Source organism: Hemicordylus capensis, chromosome 3 (assembly GCF_027244095.1).
Source record: "Hemicordylus capensis ecotype Gifberg chromosome 3, rHemCap1.1.pri, whole genome shotgun sequence".
Lineage (NCBI taxonomy): Eukaryota > Metazoa > Chordata > Lepidosauria > Squamata > Cordylidae > Hemicordylus > Hemicordylus capensis.
This window is the reverse complement of record NC_069659.1, coordinates 309,672,662-309,700,027: the sequence shown is the minus strand read 5'-3', so window position 1 is coordinate 309,700,027 and position 27,366 is coordinate 309,672,662. Positions and strand designations below refer to the sequence as shown.

Sequence of the window (27,366 nt, the reverse complement as noted above, 5' to 3'; positions counted from 1 at the left end):
GTAGCAACTTATAAAAGGTGTTACATATTTATACTACAAATTATGATAACATTGGCAATAAAGTACATGAGCCATCATTTCAATCTCCCTTCCAAAACTACAGTTTGAGGGCATTGTAGTATGCCAAAGTTGGGGCTCTGTGATATTTTGGCACTGTAATCAAGGTAAGATACCTAGCAGAGCTAAAACTAAAAACTTGATTACCCAGGAAGACACCTGTAGGGATAAAACCCTGCTCAGTTTGTTGCTCCATATCATATATTCATTGTCTAAGATTTATCATAAGATTTTAAAATGTTAAAACAAAGCAAAGTTATCTTACTCTGTAAAATGAGATTTGCCATTTTAGCTCCTTAATCCTTAATAAAAATTCATTTTATTAGAGTGAAAATTTTACACTTTAAAATTATTTAAATCATTGGACTTATTCATATAATCTTGTTCTATTGGCCAGTGATTCAAATGTCTTGATTTTTGTGCTCAAGTAAATAAAATTTTAATCACAAATTCTGTGTGTTATTTTGTTCATAATTTACTTAAAGCAAGAATCATTGCCACCCTCTCTGATCACATAACTGATTTTCTTTAACGCACACTTGTATATCCTACCTTTTGTCTATCATGAAACTCAAGGCAGTGTACATGGGGTTCCAGGCAACCACTCATCAGATCTAGACCTTAAGCTTGAGACATGGATTTCAGAAAATCAAATTCTTGGGATTGAACAAGCAGGCTTTAGAGCAGGCTGCTGTACCCTTGATCACTGTGTGATCCTGCACCATCTAGCAAAGAAATACTCTAGCGGCCTCAAATGCAAATTTTTTGTTGCCGTTATCGACTTAAAATCTCTGTTTGATTCTATCTCCAGATATTTATTATGGTCCAAACTTGGAAAAACAATAGATAAGAGATTGCTATTTTTGATGGTGCAGCTTTACTCCAATTCCTCATTACGGGTTAGATATGCTACCAATGGGGCCCTAACTGATCCAATTCCTTCTACTTGAGGGGTCAGACAGGGCTGTGTCTTGGCCCCGACACTGTTTAATCTCTTTATTAATGATTTGGCTCCATTTCTGGAGAGCGTGGATTCCCATGGCCCGAAGCTGGCTAACAAACGCGTGCCCATTTTACTCTATGCCGATGACGCAGCTGTGCTATCTCAGTCCAGATTAGGTCTGCAAAGACTGTTGCACGCTTTTGCCGGCTACTGTAATGATAACTAACAAACAGTTAACTACAAAAAAACAAAGGTCCTGGTTTTCTCTAAATCCAAGAAATTATATAAATGGGTAATAAATCAGAACCACATTGAGCAGGTTTACAACTATAAATATTTAGGCATATTATTTCAATATAATCTAAATTGGAAAACCCACAGGCTGTCTTCAATTCATAAAGCCCGCAATACTTTCAGTGCCTTTTTGCAATTTTATTACTCTAAAGGGGACCAGTTTGTTCCCATGGCACTCCAGGAATTTCGTGCTAAGATTGTGGCCCAACTACTTTTTGGAGTCCCGCTATGGATCCAGGGAGTAACAGCTGAACTGGAGAGAGTACAGTCTATTTTTCTAAGAGCTATCTTTGCAGTGCCTAGGTGCGTGCCTTATTCTGCTCTATGCTTGGAATCTGGGTCTTTCTCTATTGTCTGAAAAGCCTGGGAGCTTATACTTTTGCTAGATGGAGTAAACTCTGTTCAGAGATTCAGGAATTTTCTTTTTTCCAATATTTATGGGTGGATTCTTATCCCAACCCTTGGCTAACATATGTAAATAATAAAATTATGCAACTGGGCCTTTCTCCTTCAGAACTCCTTACTTGGGAATATAATAAGGTGAAGGAAATATTATTTCTCTGGTTGCACGATATTGAACGGCAGGAACTTATGTCTTCGGCCAATAGGACTTGCTCCCCTTTACATTTTGGGACTATGCCACCTTGGGGAAATAGAGGTGCTAATTACTTAACAACGCTGCATTTTTCTAAATTTCGGGTTTCATTTGCTCGGGCCCAGTTTAATGTGTTGCCCTCTTCTCTTTTGGAACATAGGTTTGCTAAAGACCAATCTGCTACGGTTTTTTGCCCTTGTGGCGTTGGCCTCCATGAAACTGTCACCCATGTATTGCTATATTGCTCTTTATATTGGGATACTAGAGAAGAACTTATTTCCCCTCTGTTACTCAAATTTCCCGGAAGGTATGAGCTCTTTTAAATATATTACTGTCTCGCAGATTCAAGCCCTGGGATTACAACAATTGTAGCTAAATTTTTCTACATTGCCATCAGGTTAAGGTCCCTATTAAGTGCTTAATTGCGAGAGCTGTTTGTTTTTAAGTGATTTATTATGAGTGATTGTATTCTGTTTTATTGTGTTTTAGCATTGTTTATTGATCATTGTATTGGGCATATTTGTTACTCCTGTTTCTGCTGGCCAATGGCCATAATAAAATTGATGATGATGACAGATCTAGACCTGCATATTTTTAGCAAGGTAGCTGCATCATGTAGCCTCAAACTTTGCCCCGTGAACATGGCAAGCCAGGTGGCAAGCCAGGATACACTTAGTTGGCTGAAGGGAGAATTCATGCACAATTCGGCAGGGAACGGACAAGCAACTTAGGTGAGATTTAGGGAGAGGCAGGGCAGGACAAGAGTGAACAAACCAAAGAACCAGCACACAAATTTAATGCATAGCTGAGAAGGTGTAAATCAGAGCTGTTGACCAGCCTATCAGCAAGCTCTTCCTACTTCCTTTTACAAGAGCTACTGGAGACTTGAGCAAAAGAGAATAGGAAAGCTCAGGTGATCTTCCATTCCAAGGCAAGATGAAATTGAGAACAATTGGTTCTCGGCACCTATTTTCCTCTCTCCCACTAATATCATGTTGATGAAACTAACAGCGAGCAAATACCTTGTAGACGTCGTGTACTGTGGTTAGCCTGTCGAAGCGCAGGTACATTGCATTTAACATGAGAACTATCTGAATCGGTTCACACTGGGCACAGATGTTGGTAAAAGTGACCACATCGCTGAATAATATGGTGCACTCTTTAAACTCTCCTGCAAGTCAAAATGAGACTGTTAAAAGCTTGTTGCAGTTTTAGGAAAAACCTGATCAAAAATTGTCCATTTTGAACTGAAGCTATATACTCATTAATTTGTTTGCCCCATTTACACGAAACACGAAACTGGAGTTTAAGTACAAACTCCAATTTGTATCCTTGTGTTGTAGTGAGTTTCGCCACCCCAACCCGAGGTTGAATGCAGCCTACATTAATATGAATGCAGAACTGCAGGCTGTGTTCCCAGTAACTGGAGTTGAGCAAGGAAGCTCCTCCCACTCTCCACCTGTGATTGGCTGTGTGAGCTTCATGCAAGAAGGTAGCCAGAACAGCCAGTTCCCCATCCTCTTTTCAGTCTCCCTGACTGGAGGGAGCCTGCTCTCCATTACATCCAAATTCAGACAGGAGAGTGGGGGGTGAGAGAGTGCGGAACTGCATTACATGCGAACGCGGCCAGTCATTCAATGTTCTAACATCTGGTTTTTTTAAATCTTGACTTGTTAAGAGATTTTTTTTACAGCTTAAAAATATCCTTGCCAATCAAAACATTATCTAAAAAGATATACAAAAGACAAAATGATGCAACTGCACCACATAAGAACATAAGAATAGCCCTGCTGGATCAGGCCCAAGACCCATCTGGTCCAGCATCCTGTTTCACACAGTGGCCCACCAGATGCCGCTAGAAGCCACAGGCAGGAGTTTAGGGCATGCCCCCTCTCTCTCCTGCTGATTACTCCCCTGCAACTGGTATTCAGAGGCATTCTGCCTTTGAGGCTGGAGGTGGCCACATCAAAGCATGGCTATAAAATATTATATATGTTTTAATGTGTTTTTTAAAGGATGTGATTTACACACAGTTAGGCACATTTAACTCTCAATAGCGTCCTCAGAGTTAAGCCTGTGCTGAACTTTCCACAAAAGAAGAGGGCTGCTGAATCACTCCAAAGGCCAATCTAATTCAGCATTTTAGCTGACATCCAGACTCACACTGCACTAGTGCAACAAACAAACATTCGTTGCCAAAGGCTTTTATTCTGGTGCTTAATGGCAAGCTCTTCTTTCATAAAATATCTGGACTTGGTTCTATGAAGCTGAACAATTGTGTTCCAGCCCTAATATTTCTGCCCATCTTGTATTCATTCACCTGCCTCAACTCGCTTCCCTTCTTTGAGCTGGTTGGCCACGTGCTTTGGAAGCATGGCATAGAGTAGGGTTTCTGTCTTTTTCTTCTCTTCTTCCAGATGCTTTGACAGTATCCGGAGTTCCTCCTTCTTTCTCTCCAGCTGATTGGAGAGCTCCATCTCTGCCAGCCGCTGCTGGTTTAGGAGGATCAAGTCCCTGGTGACATCATGGGGAGCAATGTCTGAAATATGCATGTGCCTTTCTTCTAGTTCATGCAGTGTGCGGAGGAGAGGGGAACACAGGTAGAGCATACACTGAAGAGACTCCATCCAGATCATCTGCCCTGGTGGAAACAAATACAACCATGATGGGTAGGTTTCCGGCATTCCATTTGGGGGGTGGGGCTGTTGTTATCCCATTTAGAACAAATACATAATCTCAAATGTTACAAGGAAAACATCATTTCAGATGTCAAGGGAGAAGATATTTCAAGGGGGACCCATTTTCAGCAAAGGCTACATTTGAGATGTAACTTAGAAAGCAGTAGTTGTGACCACCTGTTGTGGCCTTTGTGGCTGAAATGATGGGAGCTGAAGTCCAACAACATATGAGGGCCCAAGTTTAGAAACCTCTGCCTTATAAGAAGAGCACATTTAAACTCTAGAAGTGTTAGTTTTCCATATTTTAAGAAAGGCCACTAAACAGTGCTGCACTATGAAGAAAACAGGGATACAGTTACACTATGAGTTAATAATTCACTGCAAACAGAGTAAGGAGCTGAAACTCTCACTCACTCTGGCCTACTTTTCACTGAGGTGGTAAACTGGTCTCTGGACTGTCCTATTTCAGATTGCATAAATAAATCCTCACCCATAGCCCCCCTTAGGAAGATAAGGAAAGAATCTTTCTTCCTAATGTCTAGTTTTCTACCTACAGGGTTCTTGTTGCCTGTTTGTTGAGAACAGAATTCAGTCATGTGAACCCTCACAAGCTGTCTGAACCAGAGACACTGGTTTATCAGATTTGATGAAAACACAGACACTAGTTTATTACTAGTTTTGATGAAAACCAGACTTTCCAATAATGCTCATACATCTCCATATGTACCCAGTCGACTCTTCAATTAGTCTCATTAGCAACTCCCAACTTCTCAATATTTATTAAGAAAACTAAACTACCTCTCAGCTCCAACATAGGACGTTGCTTCCAGGACTCTGGCATCATCTCCCTCTTGGTCCGGAAAACAAACTGACTGTTGATAAATTGCTGAACACTGGAGATGGTGAATTTCACTTCAGGGCGGACGATGCTGAAGTATTGATCAAGGCGGATGCCCAGCGTTTGAAGGCCAGGCACAATCTTCTGAATGCTGACTCCAGCTTGCTTCACTCTGAGCTTAAAAAGAAAGAAATGAGACCCTTTCACATCCTTACCATGTTTTTGTTCAGCCACTAGAAGAGCTTTAGTTTATAGGCATTGTTGTGGTAAAGGCTGTTTACAAGGAGCCTCCTTAAAAGGTTCTTAACTCTGACTGTATCCCTCAGTTCAGTCCCTTTCTGTTTCACACAGACTGTAAGAATTCAGCTAACCTTCTGCCTCTTCCCTTCATAGCCAGCCTGGGCTGACTTGTAGAAGACCACACCACCATGTTGCCTCAATCACTAGACTTGCTCATACAGGCAGTAATTAATTAAAAGTTAAAGGGGATAACTTTTAAATCCCAAAAGAATGTCAGAAAATTGTTGGATTTCCAGTCTAATCCAACTGACCCAACAATTTTCACTGGGTCAAGTTGACTCTCCTGAAAAATTTCCTGTTGGGTTGGATCAAATCCAACAAATTTCAACAGGCATAGGCCTATTATTTCCTTTCCTTGTCACTATCCAAAACTGTTTTACTATGCAGTAAAGCTCATTGGCCTTCAAATGTGTGGCAGCCAAGGATTGTAGCCTTCATCCTAGTTTTCACAAAGGCAGTGAGCCTCTGACTGGACTATACCACTTCAGATTGCAGATGGAGCTGACCTGATTAAATCCTGATACATTAAAAAAATGTTTAAAAATCCCACAACCTACCAAAAAATCCTACTTAAAGGGAGTTCAGAAAATCCCTGCACACAGAAAATGAGCATGGAGAACACTATGCAATAAACCTTTACCTGACCTGAATTTTTTCAGTGTGAGTACAATATAATGCTTTTTTCCATGGAGTAGCATTCTAAATTTCACCCATTATGGATGATAAGAACATTAATTTTCAAGTCATCTGTCCAACATTAGAGAAACAATTTAAGACTCATAAAGCAAGACTCATGAAGACTCATGAAGGAGGTCCTTGCCTTGCCAGTGCTCTACTAAGCCGAGTTTAAGCAATGTCATACTGGCTTTCTTGGGAAAGGAAAGAAAGGAAAGAAAAGAAAGAAAGGAGAGAGAAGAGTGTAATTTTTATTTAACTGAAGGATGCTATGAAAAAACAGTATCCTTTCCCCTAGTATTTACTTATTCAAATTTCAAGTGTCTTTTTAAAATGCCAAGGAGAGAGATCCTGGGTGGATTTCTGCTGTATTTAATGTAGGAGGTGCACAATAAGACGCATATGCACAGTACACTATTATTCACTGCAAGCATCCATTGCTGATATGTATCAGAAACATTCAGTTAGACATATGCAGAAAAAAAGAAATAATACAACACAACACAAAGAGTTTGCGGTGGGTATTTCTGTAACATAATTGTATTTATATAAATGTTTAAAAGTGAAACTGAAAATAAGAGGGCAGCTTTTAGTTTTAAAACATGGTGATTCCAGTTATAACACAGCAGGATCTAAGGGATAATAGAATACACAAGGCAAACTGAGACTATAGACCTGGTCCACTAAAATTATGCACTTTTAAGTCCCATTCAGCACTTAACTCTCACACAGAAATCATTGGGACTGAAATGCTTCACTTTGGCTAATTTGCATCTTTTAGAATGATTTGATAAATGTGTCCTAGTTAACTAAACTGGTACCTCCTAATTAATTTGTGAGCTACACAACGGTATAGAAAGAAAGCATGCTATCCTAAATCAACATCTGGCATCATCTGGCAGCTTGAAGAAGCAATTTGAGAGTGGTTCACCAAAATATTATTGGTGAATATTGGCCTTTCAGGGTTTTTAATCAGTTTTAATTGTTTTAATACATGGTTTTCAGGGTTTTAATTGTTTTGATAGTTTAATTGTTTTTTAAGTTTTAAATTGGTATTTATATTTGTATCTCTGTTTTAATTGTTTTTAATGTTTTTTGTTTTAATTGTAAACCGCCCTGAGCCATTTCGGAAGGGTGGTATATAAATCAAATAAATAAATAAATAAATAAATAAATAATATTTTGTTCAACATAACTGTACAATTATGCAATTGTGTTTCATGGTGGACCTCACACAAATCTGTTTCATACTCAACTCTGTACCAAAGATAAGCTAACAAGTTTACTGTTGCTTATATGCTGATTATTCTGAATTGGCTGAAGAGTTGCTGGCCTCATTCCATGGCATGGTCTGTAGGCACATTATGCAGCAACTTTGCCGAAGTTATGCAGTCTGGGTCTGCTCAGAGCCTGGATGGGACACTACCAGAGAACCCTATCACTGCAAGTTCCATCCGTCAGATGTAGCATATGTTCTCTCTCTCTCTCTCTCTCTCCCCCTCTCCCTCTCCCAACCTACTAAATATGTAAAGAGATCAGAAGTAGCAATGCACTGCCCCAAAATAACTGATCACGTACAGGATAGCCAATAGTGAACAGAAAACAGTTTATTCTGGAAGCTGGATAATTAAACAACTGGATAATTAAACAATGGCTAGACCTGTGATTCACATGTAGGATAACTGTTGGTCATTTGTTTTCCTTACCTCTTCATCAAAAACAATATGGAAAGGAAGCCCATTGCAAAACGTCTTCGGATCAGTCCAGAGGGTCTTGGGATAAACAGGATCAAATCCTCTCAAAAGTCGTCCTGGAATATAGAAAATGTGATGCTTTCAATCATATCATGACTTGCTGATAGAATCAGTAGCAGTTTGTAGCCAACATTATTTTACAAGATGGTTTAAAACTCATTAATACACAAATATGTATTGATTGATTCACTCACACTCATCACCTCTGTGTCCTGCCCCTCTGTCAAAGTGTATTATTCTGTTCATATTATTACAATGTGATTACAAGTACTGAGTGTTTGCTAGGCACAGGTTCAACAGATTGCTCATGTAAGCTTGTTTTAGTTGGAAAAGATTTGAAAAATCACAAATGGGGGAAGAAGGAGAAAAGACCCAGCAACCTAACACTTGTATGCCATCTCTTTATTTGTAGGGAGAGCAACACACAAATCATTTATTCTCCAAATGTTCCTCTCTTAAGGGTTTCACACAAATAGAATATGACTTGCAGAGTATCCAGATTCAGTCGGTTACTTTATTATCATCCATATTAGTGCAGTGTCATTAATTTACACAACACTTTACAGAGTTTCGTAAGCAAAACAGACAGGTTTCTGCTCAGAGGACCTGAAAATAGCAAATTGATAATAGAGAAGAAAATAGTGTGATGGGGAGAGAGAAACAAGGATAGCAAAGAAGAATTCCTTCACATGATCAATATGAGACATCTAGATTCCAATTTTCAGCTACTCTGTGATTATTACAAACACCATAGCAATCTTAATTGTCATATTTATGCCAATGGGTTGATATAATTTGCCATCCCTCCAAAGTTATGCAGAGATCAAGCCATCTTTTAATGATTCTTTTGTATGCTGAATTGTTCTCTCTAGAATGAGTAATACAGATTTTCATGTACTTTACCATATTTCAGACTGCAGGTTGAATTTGCATCTTTAAATGATACCCATATTTTCGGCAGGCTTGATAGGCTTTGGAGCCTCTCCCCTATTGGACCACCGTATGATAGCAGCCACATTAGTTTGGATGTCAGCCAATGAACCAGTTATATTTGGGTGGACACATTAAAAGACCCTGGTACCACATTGAGAAACCCTGACCTAAATTAAGCCTCAATCTAGACAATGGCAAATTGAGGTATAAGAACAAGCAGCAATAGTCGTCTGTTTTGTGCATCCTTCTTCCCTTTCTTTGATGTGAGGAGAACATGCCAGAGTCAATTTGTAGTTTGGGGAAAACTATGCTCTGCAATTTCATCCAAATGTGTCAGATAGGGAAATGCACGAAATGTATCTTGTATTTTGTTTCAAGCTTGGAACAAAACGCAGATGGTCAAAACAGCGGTCACACTGGTTGTTTTGACGGAACAAAACTCAAAATATTTTGAGCGTTTTGGGCATAGGGAACAATGGGAAAACATGAAACACCCCATTGTTCTCCATGAATAGCTGCTAGGGACACCAAAGTGGGTTGTGTGGTATGGCATGATGGGTGCTACCTACCAACCAATCCACAAAAGAAATAGGCAAGCGAGCAATTTTAAACCATTTTTAAACATTTTCCCCAAACCCCCATAGGATCATGTGCAGAGGCCAGAACTGGACCAGAACCAGTCTGCCGCTGGCTTTGGCTACTCTGGGGGAGGCCGGTGGGGGTGGGGGGAAGCTGCTACCACCACCAAACCCCGCCTCTGCCACTATATGTAAATATAGTACAGATACCCTTCCCACCTACATCTTCCCTCATGTAGAAAGGAATGGGGAAGGGAGGAAAGTAAATGTGTATTTCCAAGGCTTGCTGCTGTTTGTTTTCATAAGAACAAGCTATGGTTTGTAGTTACGTCTGAACTGACCCTTTTTCTTTGGATTCTGGCCATGATCTGCAAGATTTTGAATTACCCAAGCATAATGGAAGGTACACATCCAGAGAAATGTCTGTTGGTTACAGTGAAGAATTTGAGAAGTTCATTTAGGACAGTTCTCTAGGCAGGAGCACATCTAAGTGTTCAGAGTTTACCTAATAAAATTTAAAATAGTAACTGCTACTTTAAAATGAGAACAAAAACTGTGCTTTAAATGCCTTACTGAAAACACAAAGGAATTGTGCTAAACGCTTTTCTGAATTAAATCACTTTTACCTTTTCCAATTGTCACAATTCCTCTAATGGTTTCCCAGTGGCTTTTCTTGACAGGACAAGTAGGAACAAGACTTTTTTTATCTCTCATCTTATTCATGGCTCTTTCAAAATCCTGTGGAATAACCCAAAGTGAGAACTAAGGTGTTTAATGTTTCAAAGTGTGATAGGAATATATTAAGGGCCTCCTACAGAAAAGGGAACTATCCCAAAGGAATATGTGTAATGCAACTTATACATGTTTTAAATTCCCTTTCCTACCCTTGGAAAGTACTTGCTTACAAGCACTATGTCAAATCCTTTGGAGGCTCACATGCCAATTTGTTTGCATAAGTATGACTTGTGGTGCTTTCAACATAAACATAAACTCCCCAATATTCTCATACATTTTCTTTTTGGTTATCCAGCTTTGAAATGAATACAAAAATAATAATAAGAAAACACCCAGTCTGTGCAAGTTTAGATGAAATGTTGGAAAAATCTTTGCACACTTCTATTTTATTATGCAAGATATAAAATTCTATGATTCTATATAGCAATAGCAATAGCAATAGCACTTACATTTATATACCGCTCTATAGCCGGAGCTCTCTATATGCAATCTAAATATCAAAATATTGTGCTTGTGCAAACAGAAGTGAAATTAATATGAAAATAAAAAAGGTTGAAGTATAGTGTTGTATCCAAGTAACAGTATCATCATCATTCTCTCAAATGAAGAAGGAATTATCTCCCTTCTTCTGTGTGATCCCCACCACACATTAAGGTCATCTGAGGAGGTTCGTCTCCAGTTACCACCAGCTCATCTGGTGGCGACTCAGAGGCAGGCCTTCTCTATAGCTGCTCTGGGGCTGTGGAATGTGCTCCCTGTGGAAATCCATAATTTGAATTCACTATTAGCCTTTCAGGAGAGCCCTTAAAACGTATTTGTTTGGCCTGGCTTTCCAGGGTATTTAAATCGGTTTTAATATTTTAACCTGGTTTCGGGGGGTTTAATTACTGCAATTGTTTAATTCTTGTTTTTAAATATTTTCAAATTGTTAATTGTTGTTATATTGTTTTTAATTTTTGTTTTAGATCTTTATTGTTTTAGTGGTTTGTTTTTAATTGTAAACCGCCCTGAGCCATTTTGGAAGGGTGGTATACAAATCAAATTGATCGATCAATCAATCAATCAATCATAATTCAGATTGAGGAGTATACTCAATCCTATGCAAAAGCAAGTTCCGTTGAAACCAATGCATCAACTTGCAAGTAAATGTTTGAAAACTAGAACATAGGAAGTTGTCTTATACTGAGTTAGACCATTGGCTCATGTAACTCAGTACTGGTCTACACTGACTGAATGTGGCTTTCCAGGATTTCAGACACTGGAGACATCAGGAACTGAGATGCTGGGAGGTATTTGGTATGCAAAGCATATACTCTACCACGGAGCTCCTGTGGTACACCTAAAATATATATTTTTAATCTTAGCATTTTACTATCCATCCATCCATCTTAGCATTTTATTATCCATCCATCCGGCATATTTATATCTCTCCCAAAACTTATGTCTCTGGGTGGCTCACAATAAAATACAAATTACACAATAAAAAAGGCTAAAACCACAATAATTTAAAATTTAAAACAATATTAAAAACTATCAAAGCAGTATCTATTTTAATTAGATACTAATTAAAAGCTTGGTTGAATAAATGTGTCTTGACAGACTTTTTTAAAGTAGTCAGAGATAGAGAGGCTCTTATTTCGGCAGGGAGTGCATTACAGAACCCTGGAGAAGCAATGGAGAAGTGATACTTCCATACAGGATCTAGCTGCATGCTATTTTTAAAAGCATGAGCTTCAATGGAAAAAAATTTTTAAAGTCAGTCCTGTGCACAGAACCCTTTGTTCAGGTAATGAAGCTCTTGCCAATGAATTAGTTCTGGACTGGTGTCAAAATGTATAGGATTCATATAAATAAAACTGGGTCCTCTTTGCACACAAAGGCCCAAATGCTGATATCTTCCTGCTGATACCTGCATTCAGGACTCTCGGGGCTTTATCCCCTCAGGGGAGAGGTTGACACTGAGCACTCCTGGTATGTCCATCTTTCCCCGACATGAGGGAGCAGGTTATCAATATGGGCAACACTTCATTCTAGCAGGTTTGCGATGTGGAAAGATCTCTACCTTACCCATAGCTTTGCCTGAGCTAGTTGCTCCATGGCTTGGATGACTGTTCCATTTGGAGACTGATATCCTCCATCCTGAACTCTAGATTTGGGTAGATTGACATCCTTTCCCATTGAAGTGCTACCCCATTTCCTCCCATTCTTCCCCTTCCTCTCTGAGTCTTGTTATAGGCTGTCTTAAAAACAGGCGGGGGAGGAGTCTCACTCCCCCTTCCTTGGCGCCCAAGTGCAACCAGGTCATTTGGCCCAATAAGGGTCAGGGTTTTGCCCTACCAGTTTCCTGGTACTGGCCTCCCCAGGTGGCAGCCCTCACAGGCAATGATGAAGAGTTGATGAAGAGGAGAGCTGGTCTTGTGGTAGCATGACTTGTCCCCTTAGCTAAGCAGGCTCTACCCTGGTTGCATATGAATAGGAGACTTGATGTGTGAGCACTGTAAGATATACACCTTAGGGAATGGAGCCGCTCTGGGAAGAGCAGATGGTTCCAAGTTCCCTCCCTGGCAGCATCTCCAAGATAGGGCTGGGAGGGATTCCTGCCTGCAGCCTTGGAGAAGCTGCTGTCAGTCTGTGTAGACAATACTGAGCTAGATGGACCTATGGTCTGACTCAGTATATGGCAGCTTCCTATGTTCCTATGTTCCACATGCTCTGAGTATTTTCTTAACTCCAGCCTATGGGGTTGAAGCCAGTTCTTGAAATATCCCCTTGGTTCACTTCTTACTTCAGCTTAGACTCTTAGCCTACGAGTTGCCCTCTCCTTCTTTGTGGGTGTCCCTTGTCCTTGCTGACTAGGCTCACAAAAATACGTATCACAGTACCTCTTTATTCAGCTGTTTTTCCATCTGTGTTCCAGAATTTGAAAGGTATTGTAAAGAAGAAACAAACTTATTTCTCTTTTTGTATGAAAAGACAGGTTTTTGCATTACAAGGAATACAATGTGTTCTTTTTTCCCTGTTCTTTCTTCTTCTTCCATCTGATTTACTATTTCCATGGAAATTTCAATGTTGAAAAAATCCAAGGCTGCTGCACCAATGATTCCTGAAAAGAAGAAACATATATTGTACAGTCCTTAAATTGTTAGCTCTGTCAAAGATGTGTATGTGCCCCCCGCCCCTCGCCGGCTCGGAGCTGCTCTCTACCCGCTGGCTACCCATATTTCAAAAAGATCCCAATGCTCACCACTTGAGGTACCAGAACATTACATGAATTATTATTTCCATAGTTCCATCATGGCAGCCATCATCTCGGTTGTTCATCTGACAGCAGAAATTACGTTTGCTGCAGGGATGCCACTAAACATGGCCTCCCTGTGGCGAATGCTTCCCTTTTCAAGCAGAAGGTGTAGAACTACTTAAAATATCATATATTGCCAGCCCCTGTGCCCCATTTCTGCATTATTTCTGGATGCATGAAGGCTCAACCTTATAAGTAATTCTGGACAATATGATTAGTAGGGGTGTGCACAAAACCGATTTTCCCAGTCTGGTTCAAATGTGAACCAGATTCAAACCAGAATGGACTGGCTTGGTACTGGCCCACCCCAGAATTGGGCCCCCATTTCAGTTCGAATCTGAACCCTCTCAGGCCCAGTTCGAAGCCCCTACCGCATATAAAGTACCGTTAAAAATGGGTTTTCACAGTGGCCGCTATGACTATGGGCTGGGGGTGGTGGAGGAGGCTCCCCCAACCTCCACTGGCCTCCCCCAAATGTCCAGGGCCAGCTCTGTTTGACCTCCGTGCATGTGCACTGGCCATTTGCGTGACCAGGTCACACAAGAGAACTGAAGAGATGCCACGCTGGACTGAATAGAGACAGTTGCTCTCCCTCTTCTAAATATAAGAGAACCACCACTTTAAAATATGCCTCTGCCCAGTTAAAAGATGCCTCTGCCCAAGTGGTTCAATCCAGCCTTCATTAGGATAACAGCAAATATCCTCTGGTGAGAGTTAATATGCTAGACACTGGAAATATAGTGGATATATATTGGATATTTTCAGTCCAGTAACTGAAAATGGTGTCTTTCATAACACATCTCTTGGAAGGTTACATACCTGGAACAATATGGCAGAGGCCTCTTCTGTCAGAATAATAATGCAAAAGCATTGACCCATCTTCATTCTTTTCTACCCTAAATGAAGGAGCATTCATTTCCTGAAAAACACAGCATATCAATATGAGGATCCTATATTTTAGAGCTTCTTGGTCAATAGTGCCTTCAAGCAGGCAGGACCAAATGACAATCTGCAGGGAAGATCAAGGTGCAGAGCCGATTGTAACTGCTCTGCCAAATGGTGGCTATGCCAAATTTTAATCATAGTAAAAACTATGCTAATTGTTTAACTAATAAAGAAATGAAAGTTGTTTTCAACATTAAAAAAATATCAAGTCCAGGAAAACAGAAATAAAACAGCAGTCAACTATTTCAAACCAGGCATGAAAACCAATATTAACTAATCTGAATACATTAAGATGCTTGCATATTGATATGTTTCATAGCATGCTGCCGAGAACATGTGCTAAGTGTTCAGATGCAAGAAACAAACATTGATCCTTGTTTCCACTTGCCTGGTAAGAAAGACTCAGGTAGCCGTGCAGAGCATCCAGGTTCTCTATAAATTCATAGAGATTTCCTCCCAGAGTCCTCAGCATATGGTCATAACCTGACCGCTTACAGAATTCAAAGAAATATTCTCCAAATTGCATCAGAACCATGTCTGGAGGAACATCTGGGGAAATAAATATGCATTAGCACAACAGATCTGACAAGTTTTAGGTGCTGAAATCCAGTTCATTGGCTCCTGTCCTGGCTCCTGTCTACCTGGTGCAAACCTGGTGTGTTCCCTGGTGCAATCAGCTCTGTGGAGCTAAAGAAGCAGCCCACTGCATGGATGCTTCTTCCTGATAGGCAGCCACATGGTTAGTGGGAATGTCAGCTACTGAAACTTACTGAGTCAATATTCTTAGTATCAGGCTGCATGCCATAAGCACAGCTATAAGAGCAACAGGAGCTGCTCCTACTCAACACTCTCCAATTCCATGCACCACCTTAGTGTCATGGAGGCAGGATCTTAGTGGCAGGATCTAATGCTCCTGTACAGGTTCCCCTGACCCCTAGGATTTCAAAAGCAAACACACCATGCTGTGCTTGAAAACCTATGCTGGGCTTGAAAATAAAATGCATCCCTGAAAATGCATAATTAGAGAAATTAGAGAGGGTTCTGGCAAAGAAATTGGAGACCAAGAACATTTCACTTTACAATTGAGGTTCTAGCATTTCCCCACGTAAACAGTATATCTGCACAGTGAAGTATGACTGCGCTTTCCATTTAAATTGAAATGACCTGGGTGCCCTGTGACTGGGCAGTGATTCTGAAACAGTGATTCTAAAACAAACAAATGTGGTCACCCCTTTGCCAAAACAATACAATTTCCTGGCAGGAAGTAAACCTTTTCATCCTAAACATTTCTTTCCTTCTTTTTTTCCCCTCAAGGCAAAAACAGGACATTTCCAAAGACCTCTAAAAACAACATAAAACAAATAAATTAGAATTCATAACCATGCATGCCTTTTCCATTAGGTGTCTCTTTTATTATTTGCAAAATAAAAACTGAGGCGTCAATAGCATCACACAATGACCAACATGTTTTAGTTGAAATTCTCAGTTTGTCAGTCTGCTATGCTGCTTCTAGATGGTCTGTTGTTTTTTAAAGGGGGAAAATTATTATTATTGCCCATGGACATGCCAGTTATGCCTTCCCTTGCCTAGGCTTTCATTTGTTGCTTTGCTGCTAATTATAGACTAGAAAAGTGACACATTCTCCATTTAGTTGAACTAGTGAAAATCTCTCAAACAACCATGCTGATTTATGCCTGCCGAAACTCTTCCTCTCTAGGTTACTTGCTGCCTTATTGTTGTTGTTGTTTAAAATATTTATATGCTTTTTAAAAAGTTGTCAGAGCAGTTTACATAGCAAAAGGAATGAGAATAATGATCCCTGTTCCAAAAGGGTTCACAATGCAAGAAGAAACATTAAGGAGACACCAGCAACAACAGACATTGGAGCAGGGACAGTTACTCCTCGCCTCCCACTAAATATAAGAGACCCACCACTTTACAAGGTGCCTCTTACCCAGCTGGAATATGAACTCCTCTACATCCAGTGATCATTAAGGGATCCTTGTTTTGACTATTGGTCTCTTTTGGTACCGAGGGGAGAGAAAACACTTACACATGACATTTGCTGCCAATGAGACCCATCAAGCTCACTACTTCATATTTGTTTATATTTATATCTATGTCTAAATCCAGCTTTTCTTCCTTGAAAGAACTCCAGGAGGCACACAGGTTTTCTTAGGTAGCCTTCCATCTAGTGACCAACCAGACCCAGATTTGCTTAGCTTTAGCAAGTTCTCTGCATTATGTGCCTTCAGGCTATGCCATAGGGCCTTCCTGAGCCTTAGGAGGCTGAATAGTTTTTTATTTTGCAAAGCTTTCGAACAGTGTGCCTACCTTGCAGGGTTCTGGTGAGGATAACATTGGATAATTAGTCTCAGGCACTTGACTTGAGCTCCCTGGAGGAATGGTGGGTTAGAAATGTAATAAATGCAATCGCATATACTAGCAGAAGAAGGCATACACAAAGGCTAAATGCATCCAGGTACTGAGAGCATAATTTGCTCTCATGAAGTCTGCTGCAAAGTTCCAACTGACTTCTGTTAGTACAGTGTTCTTCATGGTAAGGCCTGGGGCCCAGTGGCACCCCACTATTAACCCCTAAGTGTGGCCCTCTGACTAACTATTTATTGGGCCTGTGTGAAGTTTTGTCCAAAGTTCAATACTCTGTGCAGTCCCTCTAGCAACATGCGGAGACTACCATTCTCCTCATGCAGTGCTGCCCTTTGTCCAGTGCTGGTGGGGGCAGGGCCTCCTTGAAGGGACATGGAGCCTTCTTGATAGGGTTGCCATATTCTGTCTTTCCAAATCCGGGTGCTTAGTTTGCATATTATAAAAATTAGCTTTAAGATAATTTTTGAGCAGTGCAGTGACTGCACAGTTTGTTCCATAATTCCACTTCTACAAGGGTTAGAGTTTAACTTTTTAAAAATAAATAAATAAATAGAAAGAGCCCCTGGTGGCGCAGTGGTAAAACTGCCGCCCTGTAACCAGAAGGTTACAAGTTCGATCCTGACCAGGGGCTCAAGGTTGACTCAGCCTTCCATCCTTCCGAGGTCAGTAAAATGAGTACCCAGAATGTTGGGGGCAATATGCTAAATCATTGTAAACCGCTTAGAGAGCTCCGGCTATAGAGCGGTATACAAATGTAAGTGCTATTGCTATTGCTATTGCTAAATAAATAAATAAAGCTGAAATCCGGGCGAATCTGGGTGGGCTAAGGAATCTGGGTGAGATGCTTAAAATCTGAGTGAAACCCAGAATTTTTTGGGGGGGCAAGGCAATTCTACTTCTTGAGCCCCTGCACCATCTTGAAAGGCATGCACAGAGTGCTGGAAACACTTCCCTGTGCTTTCCTCTTAGAGCTCTTAAGAGAGGGCTTTGTCTCTCTTAAAGGGCCCTCCCACCACTGAGAAAAGCACAGCACTGTGTGGAGGACACAGAGTTGGAAATGGCTCTCATACTGAAGGGATTTTGACAAGGTGGCCCCTGCTTGAAAAATAGTGAGGATCGCTGTGCTACAGCATCAGTCTATTTTACTTCAAACTAGTGAAAATAAAGAGAGACCATGCATATTTCCTGACAATACATACCCAGCATTTTGCATGCTTTGTCAATTAGTTGCATTGTGATATCATCTCTGTAAACTTCAAAAGTCAAAAATGTATCCTGTACTCCACATTGGGCTCTGTAACAGAAATAACACAGGTTCCGCAGCACTATAATCAACATTGTGTCTGTCTCTTGCCCTCCTCCAGTCAGGTGCTTCACAAATGGCCCCCACTTGGATAGCCATTGCCCAGCAAAGCCATTCCCATCCCTTGCTGAGATTAAACTCAATATTTAGGGATTCACAGTTCAAAAATGACTTGCTTGCCAACAGTGAAAAGATGGGGTTCTGAAGGCAGGCTATGCACTGGCTAGCCTATGATGAAACTCCCAGTTGAGAGAGCTGAATCTTGGGAGAGTGGAGGAGACCAGACTGTAACGACAACCTAATCTCTGCAGTAATTGGGCTGGCAGAGCAGCATCGTGCAAATGCTGCTGTTGTAATGAGCCTAATGAAATGGATGAGACTGAAGCCTGATTCACAGTTGAAGAGTGATGATTTAAAAAAAAAACAAAAAACCCAAAAAACAAGAGTCATCACAAGGTGACTTTCCCTCCTGAAAAAAAGTATGATTTCAAAAACATTTCTCTTGGAAGTGGAAAATATAGGGATGGTGGAGTGGAGGTATGCCTGCATTTTCATACCAAGACACATACAAAGATAACAAAGATGGGGAATCATGCATTCCTGACATGTGAGAAAGGAAAGAGCCTATATTTCTCTACTCTGGCTGATGCAGAATCCATTATCAAAGAGAAGGGAAGGGAAGGGAAAATCATCAATAAACTTAACTCTGCTTCTTTAATCATAGTTATTACCACAACCATACTAATAACTATTATCACTCTGTGGACAGAGTGTAACATGAGAGTTGTTAAATTACAGTAATATCACTTGGTCATGCATGTGAAGTCACCAAGAGAACAATACGTGGGCAACTCTCACACCTCAGCTTATGAATTGCTCCGCCCTTTCCTTAATCGTAAAAAAAATAACACAAGAATGTCTCCTTCAGTGTCTGCTGGTTAATCGTTCATGTAGACATGATGCATCATTTCACTATGACTTCTTAGTCATCACACCAAGAAAAAGGACTGTCACAAAAGATGTGAACACAGGACATCATTGCAAATTGTTCTGCGTAACAAGGCAAACTGAAAAGAGTACTGTTACTATCTCTCTAAGAGACAGGACAATCACTTATCTTTGTCTTAATACATGTTTAGAATTATCCCCAGCCGTGCAGAATCACTATCCTTTGCTTAAAGACACTTGCAACATGGGGTAATAACTTAAGATGCTCAGTTGTGGTAAGAGTTGAATGTTTCCAGATGTTAGGGTTCTTTTTCCACTTGGAAGTACTAGGATTCTGTGGATCTACACTTTTTTTTAACCTGTTGTACTACATATATATATATATATATATATATATATATATAGCCATACTGCCATATGGGAGGAGAGCTGGTCTTATGGCAGCAAGCATGAATTATTCCTTTTGCTAAGCAGGGGCCACCATGGTTTGTATTTGAATGGGATACTACATGTGAGAGCTGTAAGACATTCCCCTTAGAGGATGGGGCCACTCTGGGAAGAGCACCTGCAACCAGATAGGGCTAGGAGAGACACCTTGCCTGTAACCTTGGAGAAGCTGCTGCCAGTCTGAGTATACAATACTGAGTTAGATGGACCAGTGGTCTGACTCAGTAGAAGGCAGCTTCCTATGTGCCTATATTCCTATGTTCATAATACTGCTTATTCCTGCAACACACAACTTTAACAGCAAAGTACACTTTTCTAGCACTCTGGATTTGCACAACTGCAATGTCCAAGGCTGCTACTATAGCCCTAGAATCCATTTAACAAACTCTTTCCCCTGACAATCTCTTCTCTTTCCAGCACTATTTTAAAACAGAACACCATTCTCTTTTTCCCTTGGGATAAAACAGACATAATACCAGAGATCCGTGATCATTTTATTTAACACAAGTGAATTTTAGCCCGTTGAAAAACGGGCGCTAGTAATGCTTTCGGCCCCCGCCGCCGAACCGCCCTCCCAGCTGCCCGATCCCACCATTTGTACAGGAAAGAGGAGCTCGCCAGCAGAGCTCCTCTTTCTGCAAAGGCTCTTCTCAAACTGGCGCTTTGAGCGGAAAGGACGCCCTTTCCGCTCAAAGCGCCAGTTTGAGAAGAGCCTTTGCAGAAAGAGGAGCTCTGCTAGCGAGCTCCTCTTTCCTGTACAAATGGTGGGATCGGGCAGCTGGGAGGGCGGTTCGGCGGCGGCATTTTTCAGGGCCAATTTGGCCCTTAGTAATTTGGCGGGGGGACGGGAATGGTGGGATCGGGGCCCAAGGTTTTCCCCCCCCCGCCCGGCTTTACTGGCGGCGCCAGGCCTCGGCGGCGGCTCCGCCACCACCTCGGCCAGCTTCCCCGCCGCCTCTTCCCCTGGCGCCTCTCTCCTTTATTTGCGGTGGCCGCTTCTGGCCCCGCCGCCGCCTCACCCGCACTCCCGCCGCCAGTTGCCCCGTCGTGGCCACCGCCACCTCTGGCCGTGGCCACGGCTGCGCCGCCGCCTCTCCCGCACTCTCCTCCTGGCGTAGGCAGCGGCCACTTCTCCTTCTCCCGGCCCCAACATGGCCGCCGGGTCCTGCCGTTCGTGCCTCCCTTGCCCTGTTCTGGGCATGCCCAGAACAGGCCAGGCACGAACGCACGCTTGGTGTCCGTCCACGGACGGACACCAAGTGTTTTATTAGAGAGGATTTTTTAAAGCTTCTGGGAATTCTAATCTGGATCAGAGATACACTGATTCAGTGGAGGGAGGGGAGGGGAGGGGAGGGGGGAAAGTTTAACCCCTTCCCCCACAGTTTTCCTGATCTTATTAACCCCCCAGATGCTGCTATTAGTCTGTGAAGAAAAACAGAGGTTCCAGTATGGTAGCCGCAGTTTTGCACAGTTGTCTAGTAGCAGCTCTCTCTTTGTCAGTCTCTGTCTTGCAGTGTTTGTGCTTTGGACATGCACTGGGGGAGAGGCTGTAAAACTGGGAGAGAACATGTGCTTTGTTTACCCAAGGTTACTGGCTCAGTCCCTGGCATCTCAAATGACTCAGGAGCAGGCTGGGCACAACATCCCATGCCTGACATGCTGGAGAGTCACTGCCAGTCAGAGTGCATACAAATGGATCAGTGGTCTGTTTTAGTATATCTCACTTCATATAAGAACGTAAGAACATGGGCCCTGCTGGATCAGGCCCAAGGCCTATCTAGTCCAGCATCCTGTTTCACATAGTGGCCCACCAGATGCTGCTGGAAGCCACAGGCAGGAGTTGAGGGCATGCCCTTTCTCCTGCCATTACTCCCCCGCAACTGGTACTCAGAGGCATCCTGCCTTTGAGGCTGGAGGTGGCCTATAGCCCTCTGACTAGTAGCCATTGATATACCTCTCCTCCATGAAGTTATCCAAACCCCTCTTAAAGCCATCCAGGTTGTTGGTTGTCACCACATCTTCTGGCAGAGAATTCCACAAGTTGATTAAGCGTTGTGTGAAAAAGTACTTCTGTTTGTTGGTCCTAAATTTCCTGGCAATCAATTTCATGGGATGACCCCTGGTTCTAGTGTTATGTGAGAGGGAGAAAATTTCTCTCTACCCACTTTCTCCATACCATGCATGATTTTATAGACCTCTATCATGTCTCCCTGCAGTTGTTGTTTTTTTCTAAACAAAAAAGCCCCAAGTGTTGTAGCCTAGCCTCATAAAGAAGGTGCTCTTGGCCCCTGATCATCTTGGTTGCCTTCTTCTGCACCTTTTCCAGGTCTACAATGTCCTTCTTTAGATGTGGTACACAGTACTCCGAGTGTGGCTGCACCATATGTTCAAACAACTCTCTAAAATGATGTTAGGGATGATGATGTGCATGGGTTGACATGCATGGGAGGGTCACATTTGTTTATACAACCCAGGCCACAGCCTCTGAGATGTTAAAAAAGAGCTAGATTTTTTAAAAAAGAAAAGCTTCCATCAGAGGGAATGAAGAAGAAAAAAGGGTGAAAGCTAAGCAGGTACTTTTAGAAAACTACTGAGTAACAGGACTATGATTATTCCAGAACTGCAAGTAGAGGAAAGGTGCAGCAATGGCATACATCCTCTGGTAGCAAAATAAAACCTCCCTGTGCCATTCATATCTCTAGAATCTGGGAAGGATGATGCAAGATGATGTGACATCACACCAGCAATGAAATAGTGTAGACATCTTTTTCCTTGGGGAAAAAAACATCATGGGACCACTTTGACCTGATAGTTTGGGCTCATAGGAGGGCTATTGTGTATGGTGCATGTGGGTTACTGTGCCGAGTCCTCTTCCTTTACAGCAGGAAATTTCACTTTATCATCTTTTAGGCTGTTCCTAGTCCTAGAAGTCAATGACTAATTTTCTTATAAATTACCTTAGTTTTTCCCATATTTCTTCACCATATTTTTCAACCACCAAAGATTTCAGGCAGGTATTTATGAAGCCATACTGCAAAAGCAAATGCATGAAAAAAAGAGAAGGTGGATTTTAAGATAGCAGCACCAACACTTGATTTAAAAACAAAAACATTTTGCACTCCTCTTTATTACATGAAGCTTTGGCTGACTGGTTTTAAAAATGATTTACTGAATTCACACAGACTGAGGATTTGGCAGTATAATGATATTCTTCACGTTTACAATCATAATCCTCTTGCTTGCTTTGCAGTTTCAATAAAACAAACAAATAAGTAAATGTCTATACTATTGTTCAATCAATATTAAATAACTAAATCAAGTACTAGACATAATAAATACATAATCAATTAAATAGGTCGCGCTAAGTACTTTCAAAATTCCACAAAAAGGTGTCTCTCACACAAGGTCAGCAAATCTTTTTAAACTGAACTCAGAACTCTACTTTTACAGAAGCCAATATTACAACCACATAAACCAAAATACAGAAACAAATACCAGTTGCAGGTGTCTTCACTTGGGAACTCTGGTTTGGTATAAAATTAGGTATCCCCTAATTTTAGGTACCTATCTCAAAACAGTCTCAAGTCTTTCTTCTGGATTTCCTTGAGTTCCCCATACTGTGTGCTCATATGTATTATGGCTAAGGCTTCTTTAGATTCCTCTGTGCTGTTTACAAAGTTCTACCATATGTCTATACCCACATTCTAGAATCCAATGCCTACCTAAATAAAATATGTGTAGCACTTTTATATGTGAACCCAGCTGGACATGTCTGAACATATGACATCTCTGAAAACACCAAAATCAATGATCAAAATGAGCATTCTTTAGAAGATTCCTGTCTAGTACACCTGAATTCAGTTGGATATGTCCTTATTTTATTTGGTTCCAGCATTTTGGCTATTAGATATACGAAGTTTAGAAGCCTAATAAAATGGGGAGTGAGCTCCATTAAGCTTAATCGATTACTTCTGAGTAAATATGGAGCGAATATGGCTGCACACTGCAACCCTACACACTTCAGAGGAAACATGAGTAGATTCAGGCTGCACAGTTGCAAACCTATGTACACAGACTTCAGGACTTACTTCTAAATAAGTATACATAGGTTTGGCATATACAATTTATTTTGACAAGAAAGAGTGATGCCCTCTCCCTTTCTTTTCACCTCATTTTTAACTGCCTTTGTTTAATTGCCCCTTTTAAATTGCCTTTGCAATTTCATTGGTTGCCAGCAAATTCCCAGTGTGCTGCTTGATCAGGAAACTCAACATATGCACTGCAGGTTGGGTAGATTAGCTATGTTTGTAAGGGTTTAAATTTATGTTTTGAATTATTATTATAGCAAGGGTAAACTTTATAGTTGATGATTCATGAAGAGATGTGTGCAGGAAGTCCACCTTTTTGTGTGTATTTGTAATGAATGACAATATTACTATTGTTAAAATTAATAAAAATTGAATTTGAAGGGGGGGGAAGGAAACTCAACATATGCAATATATGCACCACACCAATGTATTCTACAGTCCACAGCAAAAGAATTGAAAACAATGTTAATAGTTATGGTTTGATCCTGTAGTTCAGCATTGTTACTGATCAAGCAAACATATTTCAGTAAAGTCAGAAGGGAAATTGTCATTTTAACTATATACATCATGATGTGCATTGCTATGTATGTTTACTCATAAGTAAGTCCCCTTTGTGTTTAATGAGGTCTCTTCCTAGGAATGTGTATATAGGATTACAACCTTAGGAGAATACACAGTGTGTATGTGTGTATTATTGACACTTATATTTCAGGAAAACACCATATTTCAACACCACTCAAATATAGGTGTACTATATTTCAAATATAGTGCACCTGAATATTCACTGCCGGTATTCTAGTTTTAGTTGTATTATCCAAATGGCCTGTGTTATCCCTGTGTTTCAGAAGGATAGCTGGTCTTCTGGTAGCAAGGAGGAATTGTCCTCTTTGCTAAGCAGGGTCTGCCTTGGTTTGCATTTGAAGGGAGACTACATGTGAGCACTATAAGATATTCCCCCTGGGAATAGCATCTGCAGATGGTTCCAAGTTCCCTCCCTGGCATCTCCATGATAGGGCTGAGAGAGATTCCTGCCTGCAACCTTGGAGAAGCTGCTGCCAGTCTGTGTAGATAATACTGAGCTAGATGGGCCAGTGGTCTGACTCGGTATATGTTCCAACAATCTATGTTCCAATGATCTTTACAAATAGTGCCAAAGCAATAGAATCCAGGGTCAACATATTTATTGTGGGATGGTATAATTTTTTCCTCATTCGCCCCTCCCCCAATTGATTAGTATTCACTTGTCCAAATAACTTGGATGCTTTCTGAGAGCTAAATGAAGGTTTATTAATATACCCAATAATTCCCAGTCTCTTTAAAGCTTTACAAACAAGATGAATTGAGTTTTATTTCTTGTATGCTTCTCAAAGTCATAACAAGAAAGATGATTAATTGCTAAATTCTATAAGATTAAATGCCTACTGCCCTTTAGCACAGCTATGCTGATGTATATAACGCTATGATCCTTACAAGTCCCACTAAACTCAGTGGGATTTACTTATGAGCAGACATGCTTAGAATTGCACTAGCTGCTGTATAGGCAAAATGAAGCAGGCATTCTGGTTTAAAAGGAGTCCTATTTTGCTAGTCGAAGGCAAAGGCAATGATGGACAATAATTATCTGCAATCATCAGCCCAGATAAGGAGTAATAATATTTTATTCTCTTTTACTTATGATTATGTAGTCCTACTACTTGGAGTATTTGCGCTCTCCTAAATCCTGAGGGAAGAACCCAACGCCCTCTGTTGGCATCAATCAGAAGTCGTTTGTTTGACTTTACTGGAAGTTGGATCGGCCAATGGACTGGGAAGAGACTACTACAGGTTTCAGTCTTAAACGAGATCACAAGTCATTTAATTGCTTTAAGTGGTCTGGGCATCCTTCGGGATGGCACCAAGCTCCTACGATCCTCAAAGCAGTCCTCCTAAAGTTATTAGGACTACTCCGGAGTGAAGGCTTTAAGAATACAGTTTTAATTATTTCCTTTTCTCCCTCGCTTGGAAAAGCAAAAGAGCTGGGTGGTATTCTTCCCCTTCTTCCCTCCCAACCTCAGGCTATTTCTAACAACGGTTTGACACAAAGAGCGTCGCCGCCCTCCACCCGATCCTCTCTGTTTGCTTTCCAGCCCGTGGTCCGTTGCACCCACCTTGAAGCAAACAGAGGTTTGGGGGCAGGAGGGAGAGAACCGCTACTTACCATTCTGGCGCATGACTCAAACGTTCAGATGGCGTGCAGCATTGTGTTCTTCTATTGGGCCTGGCTCTTTCGTTTAACCAAAATATCTGTCCTTCTAGATATTCTGTCTGTCCAGCACACGCCGAGCTTCCTAGGGGAGCCTGGCGATCAGCTCTTTTCCGCAAAGGGAGGGCTTGCGAACCGTGACACATTGGAAGGGATCCGCAGCTACTCCGGGAGTCAGAATTCCGCGCGATTTGCCTGCAGCCCCCATTCCTCCCTCCCCAACCCTGCTGCGGTTACTTGGCTCTGCCCTCCGGTCCCCCGCGTTGCGCCGGCCTGCCAGGGAGTCGCCTTTCCCTGCCAATGGAAATCCGATCAGAGAGGAGCCAGGTTACGCCGGCGCAGAAACAGCGCCTCTCTCTGCTCCCAGCGTGAGTGCAGCATCTTCCCGGCTGCCTCAACGTGACCATTGTCTGCTTTAGCTGGGAAGCGCTGGAAGGCAGAGGTCGCTGTCCAACGGTCTGAGGTGCTGAAGTGCCAAACTACCCCAAAGGATATCTCCGTGCTGGAGTGCGGTTCTCCTAATCTGCACTACCAAGCACAAGTTATGATATGTTGACAGAGGCAGAATCGAGGGGAACCTCAGCACTCCTGAAAAGGAGAGCTGGTCTTGTGGTAGCAAGCATGACTTGTCCCTTTAGCTAAGGAGGGTCAGACCGCCCTGGCTGCCTATGAATGGGAGACTAGAAGTGTGAGCACTGTAAGATATTCCCCTCAGGGGATGGAGCTGGTCTGAGAAGAGCATCTAGGTTCCACGTTCCCTCCCTGGCTTCTCCAAGATAGAGCTGAGAGAGATTCCTGCCTGCAACCTTGTAGAAGCCACTGCCAGTCTGACAAGACAATGCTGAGCTGGATAGACCAACGGTCTGACTCAGTATATGGCTGCTTCCTATGTTCACTCCTCAGTGTTCTTTAAGGACACCTGTCAGAAGGCTTTCAATGAAATGGGAACAAATGGAAAGTCCTAATTCTCAACCGTGAACTGGAGGCCTTTATAAAGATACTTCCTGATAAATATCTAATTTGTAGACTTCCCCAAACTTCTGTCTCTCGGTAGTTCACAACAATGTAAAGCAAATTAAAACAAAAATGAAAACCTTAAAACAATTGAAAGCCACAGTCAGGCTTGAAAAGCATGCAAAACATCTCAGCAGAGCTGCAACACTTAATAGGTTAGATTAATCCATTTTAAAACTACTAATCAACTAAGAGAGAGTGCCCCCTAAATAATAGGGCAACAGCTTATTTTTTAAAAAATATTTTAAATTATCTCTATATATAATTTTCTCAAACATACCTGTCGCTAATCCCATGCATGGCAGCTCTC

General features: G+C 41.5%; 1 protein-coding gene across 2 annotated transcripts in view; it reads right to left on the bottom strand.

Annotated features, from left to right (window-relative positions):
- The window catches only part of LOC128348839 (guanylate cyclase soluble subunit beta-2-like), a 34,686-nt gene extending 8,228 nt beyond the window's left edge, over positions 1-26,458 (bottom strand). Inside the window, exons 1-11 of one of the 2 annotated variants that reach the window (XM_053304516.1) lie at positions 25,998-26,458; positions 22,670-22,743; positions 18,214-18,308; positions 15,012-15,172; positions 14,498-14,597; positions 13,263-13,483; positions 10,272-10,383; positions 8,087-8,190; positions 5,366-5,582; positions 4,210-4,530; positions 2,912-3,060 (exon numbers count right to left, since the gene is read on the bottom strand). In XM_053304516.1, the coding sequence (XP_053160491.1) occupies positions 2,912-3,060; positions 4,210-4,530; positions 5,366-5,582; positions 8,087-8,190; positions 10,272-10,383; positions 13,263-13,483; positions 14,498-14,597; positions 15,012-15,172; positions 18,214-18,308; positions 22,670-22,743; positions 25,998-26,000 (1,557 nt within the window). In that variant the 5' untranslated portion in view covers positions 26,001-26,458. Of the gene's footprint in view, positions 1-2,911; positions 3,061-4,209; positions 4,531-5,365; positions 5,583-8,086; positions 8,191-10,271; positions 10,384-13,262; positions 13,484-14,497; positions 14,598-15,011; positions 15,173-16,957; positions 17,020-18,213; positions 18,309-22,669; positions 22,744-25,997 lie in introns of those variants that run through there. The other variant, XM_053304517.1, reaches the window with a different exon arrangement.
- Positions 26,459-27,366: the final 908 nt, after the last annotated feature.